The following is a 13,322-nucleotide window of genomic DNA, read 5'->3' on the forward strand; positions in this document are numbered from 1 at the left end:
TAACTGCACCTATCGACACACTTTCCTGGCTTATTTGCCTTTCTTTTTTTCAAGACTTTATTTCTATATTTGACAGAGAGAGAGCACAAGCAGGGGGAGTGAGAGAGGGAAAGGTAAGCTTCCCGCGGAGCAGGGAGCGGGATGCGGGGCTCGATCCCAGGACCGCGGGATCATGACCTGAGCCTAAGGCAGACGCTTAACGACCGAACCACCCAGGCGCCCCTGCTTTTCTATGTTTCTTGTTGACTTTTTGCCTGGGAAGGGTTTGCAGGCTTTGAAAAGTAACTTAACTTACACAACTCTGTGTCTTTTCTTGGCCTTGAGGCAGCTTCAAAAGATGACACCAAATGGAACTATGTGTGCCTAGAGGGAAAAAATAAATAATGGTGAAAAATGTTTATCAGCAGCCTTCTCCAGCACCAAGCACTTTCTCACTTTTACTCACGTAATTTCCCAATTTAACATTCATATGAATTCAGCAAATAATATGTAGCAAAAGTGAATCCATAGCATTTCTTTTAGCACTGGAAGGAAACCCAAAAGTCATTAAATCAGTTTAATAGAGAAGCCCAGCCTAGGACATTAAGGGACTGACAGAGCCAGAAATGAAACTTGTTTTTCCACCTTGAAAAAAGCAAATAAAAAATATCCTAAGCAATTGCTGGTTTTTCGAGCCCACTCTCTCGGGTTGTTTTTCTTCCCTGTTATGCAGACTCCAGGCACTTTCTTCCCAGAGTGCAACACAATCCAAAGCTCCAAACAAGTTTGGGACCAGCCTTGGGTAAGGGTAGGGGTAGGGGTGGGGGTGGGAGAGCCATCCCACAGAGTGGTGCCGGTGTTCCTCTTTGGTGCATCTCGCCAGATTTAATGCAGCTTTGATATGATTCGCTCGAGCAAAAGGTGAGCACTCGCCGGATCAAGCGGACCCTCCAGCAAGAGAGTTTAAAGTTCGACTGTTTTCCTCCTCGCAATTTGAAAGAGACTTCTAATTCTCCCCGCCCCTCCCCCTCCCCCTGTAAAGTTTGTTTTCTAGCTATAAAGTCGCTTCAACTCTCGGTTTCCATCCCGGTTGCCTGAGAATCGCAGGAATTGGCCAAGTTCACTTACACGAAGAAAAAGATACCTTTGTGTACCTAATGAGAGCCACCGCGTGGCCAAGGATAACCACGCAGAAGGAAACATTTTTGTCTCGGGCTTCTGTAAACGGGCAGGGGGAGGGTTAAGCCGACCCGAAGGCGTGTTTTGTGGAGTGGCTTCGAAAGCGGCCGAGGCAGCCGAAGCAGCTTTCGAAGTTAGCAAACAAAGCGTCTCCCCAGTAACCGCCCGGTTCCAGACGAGGCTCCTGCCACTCAGACCGCGGAGTCGCAGCGTCGGCCGGCCTCCGGCTCCTCCTCCCTGCGTCTCTCTTCCCTCCTCCCAGTTCCCCAACGGATACGAGCCACCAATCCCCGCAACAAACAACCCTTCAAATGCAAGAGTGCCGCGGCCCTCTAACGGGCGGCCCCCCACCCCCACCCCGCCCCACATCTGTCCTGCACTCGGGCGCAGCAGCTGATTCATCTCCAGCCAGGCCCAGGGAAGGAACTGCGCTCCAGCAAGTTGCAGGGTAGCTTCCAGGCTGGTGGTTTCCCCTAGGACCATGTTTCCCCCCCTTTGCCGTTTTAGATGTGTGTTCTTTTAGGTGCCGAGCCGTCGGCAAACCACAGAAGAAAAAAATTGTAAGGCTGCTGCCTTATTAGTATGACGCTTTTTTCCTTGTTTATTCATTTTAAGTTCTGTAATTGGTAAAACCACCCAAGCTTTGTAAACTCTGGCCTTAATTCACTCGCGAGGCTGGGGTGTCTTTTTTTGGGAGGGCGAGTGGGTGGGAGGCTGGCTTTAATTTTCAGTGTAATCCTAAAACAGAGGCTCCAAAGTCTAGTTAGTCATCGTTTGGCTGCCTTAGTCCTCTTCGGGTTTAACCTTATTTCCACGGAGCTTTTCCTGCCGGCTTCTCCATCGAAGTTACAAAACAAAAACAGCACAGAGCCGAAACCGGAGGCAGACTCGGGCGCTGACGTCTCTACTAGGCTTATTTACGGTTTGGCTTTTTTTTTTTTTTTTTTTTTTTAAGTGATGGGGAAAGTCTTACAGCGGCATGCGACAGTTCGTTTACTTCAAAACAACGGGACACACACGCGAAAACTAGACCCAGCGGAGAGGGCGGGGAGGGGGCAGGCGTTTCTTGAAATCAGCCAAACAGCATCTGGTCTTTTAAAAGGGTAATCTCATCAAGGAACTCCTGTTGGAGCCCTAACTCTCAACCAAAATAAACCAACAGGAACATGTGTTTACTCAATGGGTAGTTTCTGTTTGAAATACCTGAGGGGAGAAGGGGTCCCCTAACAGGGCTTAAGTCCTAAAAGTAGACTGTTTCCCGACAGATGAGCAGCCCCAGTGTGGTCGCCCCCTTTCCTTAAAGGCGGCAGCCGCCTGGGTCCGAGGGTGGGGGTTTCAGGCCGAGTTTTTGCAGTGCGGCGGGCGCGCGCCCGGGCAGTCCCCAGGCTGAGACTTTTTTAAAGAGCATGTGAGCATGACAAGTGTCTGTCCGCAACGTGTTAGATTTTGAAACTGCCTTGCAATCCAGTCCGGAACTCACAGCCTTAGCCCGGGGTAACAGACATTTGCCTGGGGTGTCTGTGTCTCACTCTCCTCCCCCAAACGCCCCCACCCACCCACTGCCGTCGGGTTGGAGGAAGACCCCCGGGAAGGGCAGGGTGCGACGAGCCGCACCCGCGTGTCAATGGCAGCCGCGCATTCTGGAAGAAGTTGGTTCTTGTTCTGAATACTTTTCCTACGGTGCCCCGCCCCTTGAATCAGAAGCAGCTGTCTTCTCCTGCGGCTAGAGCCGGGACTGTGGAGTTTGGGGCAGCTGTCAAAAACGAGAGGGGAGCCTTTTCTTCCCCGGGGTGGAGGAGGGGGCAGCCTTTTTCCATCTGTTGCAATTTCCTAACCAAACGCACCCTCGCCAGCCGGAGGAAGAAAGGCCCAAAGGAGAAGCCCGGGCGCCCGGCTGGTGTCGCTGCCGCCGCGGAGCGAGGGATGCGGGCGGCGTGCGCGCAGCAGGGAGGAAGGATCGGGTTTCTGGGCCCAGCCGCCCTCACGAGGGACGGGTGACAGCGGCCGGAGAGGCGCGGAGTGAGGCAGCGCGGCCCGAGCGCTCGGTGCTGTCCTCCCCAACTGGAAGGTGCGGGGGAGGGGCGGAGGAGCGGCGGGGCGGGCGGGGGACGGGGCGGGCGGCTGGGGGCGGAGGCAGGACCTCCTGTACCTTCCCTCTTCGCCTCTCTCACTCTGACAGCGCCGAGGTACGACGAGGAGGAGCGGGGAACAAAGGAGAGGAGTGGGGAGGGGAGCGAGTTGGGCGAGGGAGAGTCCCCAAGCCGGCTGCCAGAAGATCCCGGCAGGAGGAAGCCCAAGTGTCACTTGAATTCCACCCAAGGAGCGGGCGCCTGGGATCCGAGCGCCTTGATTAGCAATAACGGCTGGAGCGCGTCCTAAAGTTACGGGAGAGTCGGTCCGGAAGGAGGACAATCGCGCGCCCCCCTCGCCCCCGCTCCTGGCCCCTCGAGACCCCAGCATCGCCTCGCGCTGGAAGGGGACCTCCAGAATGAAAAGCAAGAAAGGTAAGGCTTGACGGGCTGTGCCCGCCGTGGGCGCGGGTCCCGGGGAAACGTGCTCGCCGGGCCCCACCGGGCCCCTTCGGGCTTGGCGCAAGAGTGACTTAGTGGACTTTTCAGCCCGGGGCTCTCAGGCAGGAACCGCCGCGGTTCTCTTTGTTGAGGCTGCGTCTGAAATGGCAGTTGCTGTTTTCCTTCTAGACACAACACGAGGGGCTGTTGTGGGGAGACGGGCCTGTCCACGCTGCTGGCACGTTGTCAAGAAACACGCTCAGCGCCTTGTTTGTGCGCCTCCAAGTTTCATTGTCTCAGCGGACACCCCACGCTCCGCGGAGCCGCCGCGTGGCTTCTCGCTTGTTCTTGCGGGCGGAGGTGTGGGCCGGGTCGGGGGGACCCCCGCCCCGATTCTCCCGGCCCGGACCGCGGAGCGGCGGCGCCTTTGTCTGAAAGTTGTGGTCCGGGCCCCCACTCCCTCCCAGCTGGGCCCGGGCACTCTCTTCGCTGGGGATGGGGTGTTTTCACAATCAAGGAATGCGACTCTGGCCCCCAAACCGCCCGAGGGTGTCGGTAGACTTGGAAAGGTAGACTTTTAAAAACTCCTAGGTTCTAAAAGTTTTCCCACGATGAATTTGGGGCAAGATGAAGAGTTAGGACTGACGGCGAGCAGCTTAAAGCGGCGTGTAGTCAGAATGAGTCCAAGTGTGACAAGCAGGGTTGGTTGTAACTGCACAGAGTGAGTCTGTCATTGTTTCCACGAAGCGTTCTGGAAGCGTTACAACTAAAACTTGCCGTCAGTCTGGTTTAAAAACAAAATACACAGAAAAAAAAAAACCCACCGCCACGAAAGGTCAAAGAATGTTAACTCCCTTTTGAAGTTAACTTTTTGAGTCCCTGACTAGGAGGTACCCCGAACGTTCCGTGGTGAGCCAGAGTTGGCTTTTCTGTTGTGATTTATGTGGAGTGGTTCAAAACAGAAGTTAATCGCTCAGGGAAGCCAGCGCGGGGGCGGTGGGGGGGGGGGCTGCTGCGCATGCCCAGGAGCGTCCCGGAGTTTTTGTAACCACATTCTTTCAGACTCGTCCAGCGGATACAGTCAAAACTCAATATTGTTAGTGGGGCAGCTTTCAACCCCAGAGGGTTCCTTCGGCCACGTTTTCACCTTGGAGTTCTGTTCCTTTCATTCTGGGCCGGTGGCTTCAAAACACGCGGAGCTTCTCAACCCATGCTTTCCCAGCGAGAGTAAAATTAAATGTCAACACCCGGGACATTCATAGTAGTTGGTGGTAGGACTCCCAGCGAACGCTCCCCCAAGGGACAGTGAGAACGTTGAGGGTTTAGAGGTTCGGATGTTTAAAAGGACTCGGTAACAAACGCGGGGAGCGCCCGGGGTGGCGTCTGGGAGGCTGTGTCACCTCGACATGGACTGACGGGTCTAGATCCTTACTGGAAGACGTTCTCGCTCTCCTGGTGGAACTGACGGGGATCAGTTGGGGGTTTTGTTTTTGTAGAGTGGCTCTTGGGAGCCGAAACCAAAGCTGGGTTTCCGCCTGGGGCGGACTCCCCCCATTGTTCGGGCTTGGATGGGGAAAGCGCAGATCTGCCTCGCAGGTCCTCCCCCGCAGCCCCTCGGGTAAGCTCCCGCGGCTCTCCTCGTCCCCCTCCCCCACCGCCAGCGCCCCTCGCCCTTACCCGGAGTCCCCCTCGAGTACCTCCCGGTCTCCCTCTCCCCCCACCCCACTCCCCCCACCCCCAGTAGAGGAACTAGGCTGGGACCGGCCTGCCGCGGGGTGGGAATATTCGGGGTCAGCGGCCCGGGGCGCGCCGGGTAAGGTCCTGTCTGCTACCGAGCGCCGACTCATGGAAACAATGAAAGGTGACGTGTTGGAAGGGAAACTTTGCGACTGGTTCACAGTTTGTGCGGGGGAGCCGAGACTGCTGAGATTGCCCAGTTTCTTTCCCTTTTTAGGTTTTCCCGGTAAATCCTATTGAGGGTGGGCAGACCCCTCAGAATAAGGGGATGTTGAGATTCACAGCACCGTTTTCTAGTTTCTTCTTGTAATCTGAAACTCTTTTAAGTCCCCTAGTCGTGTAGTTGGAGGGGCGGATTTCAGTTGAGGCTGAGAAACTAGCAAGAACAAAAGCCTCCCTGGCTGTCCTCCCTCCCGGCCCCCTCCCTCTCCTCCTGTCCCCCTGCGTCCTGCCTCCCCGCCCCTTTCCTAAAACTACCTTGGAGGGGGCCCGCGTTCCGGGTCTGCTCAGCCAGGAGCCGGGAAGAAATCTGTCCTGCCTGGCTTGTGGAGTTGGACTATTGTCTTTTATAAAAAGTCTGTGAAAATCTTTTCAGGTTTTCTTGGAGACAAAAGTACTTTAAACTCAGTTGCAGGGCCCGAGATTTGGTAACCCTGGTTTGTGATAATAGTGTCTTGTCTTTAGAAAGCTGAGGATTTCAAAATGTTCTCACCCCGCGAATGGCTTTAAAACAAGCAGAGAAGATTCAGTGAGGAATATCCCCGACGTCTTTTTACTCCTAGTCTTTGACAGTTTGGAATTCTTGCTTTAGAACTACTCTCCAACTGGGCCCAGCCAAGCGCACCTTGGAGTTTGTGCCTGGGGTGTTAACTACGATTCCCGTGACATCTCCTGAGATACTCTAATCAGGAAACTTGTTAGGTTTCCATTTTTCCTAATTGTATACTTAAACTTTTCCTTCGATTACTCCTATTTCTAGATCCTTCTCTGGCATCTTCCAGATATTTTTAAAAAGTCCCAACTTTAACAACCACGATCTCTGGCCTTCCCTCGCCAGCCCCAACCCCAGGTCCTATTAAGAAAAGATTGATTTTTCGCGCTGTGGGATCCATAGGCCATCTTGTGGCTTTCTGAACATTTCCTTGTATGTGGATGGAGTAAGAGGCTTGTGATCCCCCTCCCCCACCACCACATTTTTTAAAGTGTAAGCAAAGCAGGACCTTTGGAAACAAGTGGTAACCGGGAAACTTTTCAAAAGCTGTTACAATAGGAAATGAGTAACGTGGAAAAGTCTTTTTGTTTTTCCAAGTTGAGCCACAATCCGGAGGGAGAGTTTTAATGAAAACAGTCCTGACAGCAGCAAACGTGGTTTGCTGCAGTGAAGTATCAGCTGGTGTGGCCAAGGAACTTGAAGTCTTAACTTCCTGTTACTTCAGCTTTTGTGCACATATTGGAAATATTTGTTAAGAGGTCCAGAGGCCTGGCATTCATTTATTTAAATGAACTGAGAACACAGTAAAGTCACACACTGCAGTTCAGTGTTGCTTAACTGAAACCTGCTTTTGTGTGTCACTAACCTATTCTGAAAGATCAGGCTTCTTGTCAAACTGAGCAAGCAGATCAAAGGGCAGGCTTCAGGGGTTTTTTTGTTTGTTTGTCTCAAACTCTTTGTTATTATCAACTTACAGTTGGGAATTCACTGTTTGTTCACTGAGGAAATTTTCACACTTTTCTAGTTTAAAGGTGGGGGAGGGGGATTATAGCCTCGAGAAGAATGTCTGGCTTTTCAGACATTGAAGAGTTTAAACAAATTGCTTTATTCAAATTTGCCTTAGTCATTCAATTACTTGACACATTTTTTTAAAAGTTAGATTTCTTTATTTATTAACATAAATGTAAAACAGGAACTCATTTCTAATTTCTTAAGGTATCTATTAATAGTTCTTTACCCAAATTTTAATATAGGTTTTAAAAGTTTCTCATCTATTCTACAGCGAAAGCAGTTTCAGTTTTAAATGTGCCTCTTTTTTTTAACTTTTTTTTTTAAGCAGTTTAATGAAAACTTCTGGGAAAGGGAACATCAAATACATGGCGGTTAAAACTTCGGATTCTTGTGCTGTTTATTGATGGCTGTTTGTTAAGCCTTGAGCTAAAGTGAATTTGCAAGATCATCCTGCTCTTTTGTTAGAACTTGCTTTACTTTGTCTTTGGAAGGTTCTGCCTTTTCTGTGGACACTCCCTCCAGCACCATCTGCCCCCTGCAGTCCAAAACTAAAAATGTGTCCCCAAGTAAAGTCAGATTCAATTAACTGTGAGCTAGCTCATCAACGAATCTTGGAATGAGTAGCTTTTTGAGTGTTAAAATGCTTTACAAGCATGGGTTAAAAAATTTTTTTTAATGCATCGAATGGTTTATCACTATGTGGAATATTTCTCTTTTTATTTTTTATCAAGGTAAACCACTCTGAATTGCATCAACAAAGTTAAGAACTTTCAATTTTCTTTCAATTTCATGTTATTTTAATTGTCTTTATATAGAAATACTTGGTATTTTCAAGCATGCGATAGTTTGTAATTCATTTACATTTTAAACATTCTAGATTGTCTTCAAAATAGAGAATATGTTCCTTTAGTCATTCAGAGTTGCCAGTTGTCCTTTTGAAAGGGGGGAGGGTTTGTAGCATTTGTAATTTAAATTTTTTAAAGTTCTCAAAATTATGTTTAAATGTTAAAGGAGCCAGGTCTGAATTTTTGTTGACCCCAGTCTATTATATGTGATGTAAATATTCTCTATGGCTGTGAATTCTTAAAATTTCTGGTAGGATTAAAGTACTTAAAGACAAAAGAGAGTTCCTCTGGGGGGTGCATATTCAGTTTTCTTTGTCATGTAATAATTTAAGACTGAACTCTACTTCTTGGTATCTAGTATTCTAGATTCTGACTAAACTGCCAGTTGAAATTTATAGAAATTTAAAAAGTTTATTCAGTATTAGCATCTTTTGACCTCTTACTCAAGTATTAGGAGTAGAAAAATATTTTTGTGTAACGAAACTGAAAACTTCAGTGGCTGTTTGTATTTAGTAAAACGTGACCGGTAGTGTTGGCCATTAAAAGTAGGTGTCTAGTTTTTGAATAAATGTAGGTAGCAATGAGAAAGAAACGACCATGGAGTTGGCAGAAAAAATTGACATACATTTTACCTTTAGAAATCTAACTGGGTTGGGGCGCCTGGATGGCTCGGTCGGTTAAGTGTCGAACTCTTGGTTGCAGCTCAGCTCTCTATCTCAGGGTCGTGAGTTCAAGCCCTTCTTTCGGCTCCACACTGGATGTGGAGCTTACTTTAAAAAATATATATATATATATATATAAACTGGGTTGTGTAATTTTCCCTCCTTATATAAGTGGGGAAAAATGTATGACTCTGCCCTTTTGTTTCCAGCTTTCAATGGAAGAAGGAGGCAGAGTAGCATTTAAAATGTACATTAGGACCCTTGGATTGTTTTTCCTAAATTAGCAATGACCTCAAAGAAAAGGTTGTTAGATACATTCCATGTGCTGTAGCACCTTTCCTGTTTCGCATGTAACAAACTATTCACTTTGGGTGCAGCGTTGCCTCCCTGTGCTGCACTGGACTTTTCTGAGCATCACTCAAAAGGAATGTGAGAAGTTATATTCTACAGCAAAGTGGGTATGAAAGGGCTTCTGACAGTTGGTTGAGAATCTATAACGTGCCACTGGTCAGATTACCCTTGAGACTTTGACATGTGGTCTGAACATCAAAATAGCAAACACTGGTCCTTCGCTTGGCTCGCAGGAGTCAAGACGGTCTGGTTGCACGCTAAATGGTCGGAAGAGATAAGCTGGGCATTCGGTGCTCCCCTGACAAAAGCCTTTGTCCTTGACCAGGTGTTGTTGCGGCATCAGGCAGTGAGACGGAGGATGATGATAACATGGACATCCCCCTGGACCTCTCCTCCTCTGCTGGTGCAGGCAAGAGAAGGCGAAGGGGCAACCTGCCCAAGGAGTCTGTTCAGATTCTCCGCGACTGGCTGTATGAGCACCGATACAATGCCTATCCCTCGGAGCAAGAGAAAGCATTACTGTCCCAACAGACACACCTGTCTACACTACAGGTAAGGAATTAAGGACTCTGAGGTGTCTGCACGGGGCGTGGTTTCTTTTCCTTTCCGAAGACATTTTATATATAGCATTCCTGTTTATCAAATCATTAAATGCCTCCCCACTCAAAAAAAAAAAGAAGAATTTTCCCTTGCAAACTTTAAAGTACTAAAAGCTAATAACTGGCTATTTAGAGAAACAGAAACACTTGACAGTCATCTGTCAAACAGCATTTCCTTTAATGCCTAAAAGGGCCTTCTTTTATTCACCAAACATAAAGAGGAGGTTAAATCTTCCTCTGTTGCCCAGGAAACTGGTTTGATATTTAAACAAGGACAGACTTCAGTGAGGTAATTCATGTTATGTCTGTTGACACAGTCATTGGATTTGGGAAAAATCAGTAACTGGGAGGAGTGGCCCTTTTCATACAGGAAAAGTTCTCCTGTAGTTGGTTAATTTAAATGCTGGGGCAGTAGGTAATAGGTTAATAAGGGGGAGCGTTAAAGGGTAAACTTCCCTCCCTAAACTCATTTTCAGACATTTGAGAATTTTTATCCTTTTCTTCCTCCTGAAAAGGCTTAAGGATGATGAGATTAAAAAAAGGGAATTTGTATTAGAAGAGGAGGAGGTTTACGGCAGGAGATAGCTCTCTTTCTTGGCCGAGCTCGAATACCTTGAAATAACTTTGGAAGTTCCAATAAGCCCTTTCATGCCTTCTTTACTGCAAAGAGAGAGATCAATTAGGCATCCCACAGAAGGTTCTCAGAACGTGTCTGCCGAGTGTTGAAGCATACCCGTATGATTTCAGGTCTGTAACTGGTTCATCAACGCCCGCCGCAGGCTCCTCCCAGACATGCTGAGAAAAGATGGCAAAGATCCAAATCAGTTCACAATTTCCCGCCGTGGGGCCAAGATTTCTGAAGCTAGCTCTGTGGAGTCAGCCATGGGCATCAAAAACTTCATACCAGCTCTAGAGGAGAGCCCATTTCACTCCTGTACAGCTGGACCAAACCCAGCGCTGGGGAGGCCGCTGTCTCCCAAGCCGTCGTGCCCAGGATCAATATTGGCGCGTCCGTCAGTGATCTGTCATACCACTGTGACTGCCTTGAAAGACGGGCCTTTCCCTCTCTGCCAGCCGGTAGGTGTGGGACAGAACACAGACAGACAGCGGGTAGCGGCGGGCAGCTTCACAGACACCTCCCTCCTGTACCCGGAGGACTCGTGTAAATCTGGACCAAGTGCAAATCCACAGAGTGGTCTTTTCAACACTCCGCCCCCTACTCCGCCGGACCTCAACCAGGATTTTAGTGGATTTCAGCTTCTAGTGGATGTTGCACTCAAACGGGCTGCGGAGATGGAGCTTCAGGCTAAACTTACAGCTTAACCCATTTTCAAGAAGAAAAGTTTTCACAGGTGTTATGATTGTCGGGGTGATGGCAAGAGTCGAACTGCATTATTTTATATATTTTTTTATTAATATTTGCACATGGGATTGCTAAAGTGAAGCTTCCTGTTACTGAGAGGTCTTCAATGGAATACAGTCATTCCAAGAACTGCAAACTCAAAGCTACTGTAGAAACAAAGGGTTTTCTTTTTTAAATGTTTCTTGGTAGAGTATTCATAATGTGAGATGGTTCCCAAGATCATGTGATTATTTTTTTTCTCACTCTCTCCCCTTCCCTTTTTTTGTTCGTTTTTTTTTTTTTTCAGACTGTGCAATACTTAGAGAACCTATAGCATCTTCTCATTCCCATGTGGAACAGGATGCCCACATACTGTCTAATTAATAAATTTTCGATTTTTTTCAAACAAGTATGAATCTAGTTGATTGATCCCCCTTTTTTTCATGGTGTAATAAAGTATTTTCTTTAAAATTTACTGTAATGCAGAGTATTTTGTTGAGGGAGGCATTAAAAATGAGTAGGATTATAGCACCCAATGAGCAGGAAGTTGGGGGTAGGGTGGAGTGTGAGTTAGGGGGGTATCACGAGCTCTTTGAAGAACCGTGGACAACAAGCCAGTACTTATAAACAGGATGTGTGATATTTACTCTTGATAGGAGGCGTAAGCAGGCCCTTAAATCTTGACTTAAAACTGCATGACAAATTGAAATGATTCATTCTATCAGTGTTTAGCTAACCACCAAATCCCTTGGTGATCTGTCCTGCATATTTTAAGATATGGCCAGTGTTGAAAAAAGGTCTCGAAGCACCTCATTAGGGCATAAGTTTTCAGAAGTAAACAACAACCCAAGGGGTCCCTCTGTATTCCCCTCTTTAACATCACCCTTTAAAAGAAACTTTATCAAGTGCTACAGTTACATTAGGCCTCTACATTCAAACACGGCCTGAATTTGTACAGAAGTCACCTCTTAAAACATTTTCTAAAGTGATTAAAACAGTGGGGTTCTGTCTGCCATGGGATTCTTCATGTATTAGGTTTATTTTCTAAGGTCACAGTGGGTGAAAGCTGGTGCCATACACAAGTGGAGTTTGTTGGGATAGACAATTACTTACGAAGCCAGGATAGCCAGAAGGGAGTTGAGGGTGTTCCTTTCACTTACATGGTTGACCAGATTTGTCACATGCCACAAAACCATTCTTTGTAGTCATGCTTAGTGTGAGGTTTCTTTGTTATTACAGTCCTGTTCTTTCCAGCCCCACTCCAGCTAGGAACTGGCTGAGTTTGAGGCAATATCAGAGCTTTAGTACGGCTTAAAGAATGTAGAAAAATTCTTTCAAAATTAAGCTTGTCTAATTTTGTCAACTTCTTAGGAAAGTCCCTACTGTAGAAAGAGCTAAACTCAAAGTCTTGTAAATAGAAAAGCAATGCTGATAAGTAAAACGAAGAGGTGGACCTCAAGTACGTGAGGCAAAGGTGTGCTCTGGCCTGTGACCGGTACAGCGCCGAAGGGCATCTCAACCACAGAGTCACAGAAGTAGATATAAACCAGAAAAAACAATAATAAAGTGAATAAAAGGAAAGACTATCAAATGTAAGTGAAATAAACAAAGATGACTAAGACTCATTACCTGCTCTAATAGCTAGATCAAAGACTAAAATTCTTTGAATAGAGATAAGGGAGACCTGTGAGTCCTGAAAGGCTTCCCTTGTTAAGAGGTTTCATTAATCGTACTAGCAGGGAGAGAGAAGGAGCCATTTGAGTGATTCTGAAAGAGAGATGTCAAGGGTCAAATGAAGCCCAAAGGTTTAAAACAAACAAAAAAAAGAGTCGTCCAAAATTACTTGTGTTGTTGTTTTTTTTTTTTTAATCTCTTGAGGTTGATACAGATCCTGGTTGATAATAACTGGTGTGTAATAAATGTAAACCATTAAAAAAAACCCAGGTAAATATAATTGGAACGTGAAATGTAAAAGACCATATAACTATTCATATTGAAGCCAAATAGAAATGAATTTCGTGCTTAGTATTTACATGATCTCTTTTCACTTACTTTTAGCCCTGTGTTTTTGTGTTTAAAGTTCATCCCTTTTCGATAAGATACTGTTGGGTCTTGCTTTTTTATCTAGCCTAACAATCTTTGCCTTTTATTTGGTGTATATACTTGATTTATGTTTAATATAATTTTTTGTTTACTTTTTTTTAAGTTTTAGTTTTAATTCCAGTTAACATACAGTGTTATATATATTTAACATAATTTTTGATATGTGTCTTTTTGGGGTTTTTTTCCCTCCTCTGCCTTCTTTCAGGTTAATTGAATATTTTTAGTGTTCGTTTTAATTTTTCTATTGGCTTATGAGCTATACTTTCTTTTAATGGTTGTGCTAGGATGACAA

At 46.6% G+C, this 13,322-nt stretch overlaps 1 protein-coding gene across 2 annotated transcripts; it reads left to right on the forward strand.

Moving 5' to 3' along the window:
* The first annotated feature begins 1,586 nt into the window (after positions 1-1,586).
* On the forward strand, positions 1,587-11,398 carry TGIF1 (TGFB induced factor homeobox 1). Of its 2 annotated transcripts, XM_025886614.2 has the most exons (5): positions 1,587-2,080; positions 3,012-3,226; positions 3,338-3,662; positions 9,312-9,538; positions 10,333-11,398. In XM_025886614.2, exons 3-5 carry the CDS (start codon positions 3,647-3,649, stop codon positions 10,906-10,908), a joined length of 819 nt encoding a protein of 272 aa, XP_025742399.1. In that variant the 5' UTR covers positions 1,587-2,080; positions 3,012-3,226; positions 3,338-3,646; the 3' UTR covers positions 10,909-11,398. The 2 variants fall into 2 exon arrangements, with proteins under 2 accessions (XP_025742399.1, XP_073754565.1); XM_073898464.1 differs by lacking the exons at positions 1,587-2,080; positions 3,012-3,226; positions 3,338-3,662 and adding an exon at positions 5,160-5,286.
* The last annotated feature ends 1,924 nt before the right edge of the window (positions 11,399-13,322 follow it).

The sequence above is a fragment of the Callorhinus ursinus genome, unplaced genomic scaffold (assembly GCF_003265705.2).
Source record: "Callorhinus ursinus isolate GAN/ISIS: 27379988/994484 unplaced genomic scaffold, GSC_fseal_2.0 scaffold11, whole genome shotgun sequence".
In the NCBI taxonomy this organism is placed as follows: Eukaryota; Metazoa; Chordata; class Mammalia; order Carnivora; family Otariidae; genus Callorhinus; species Callorhinus ursinus.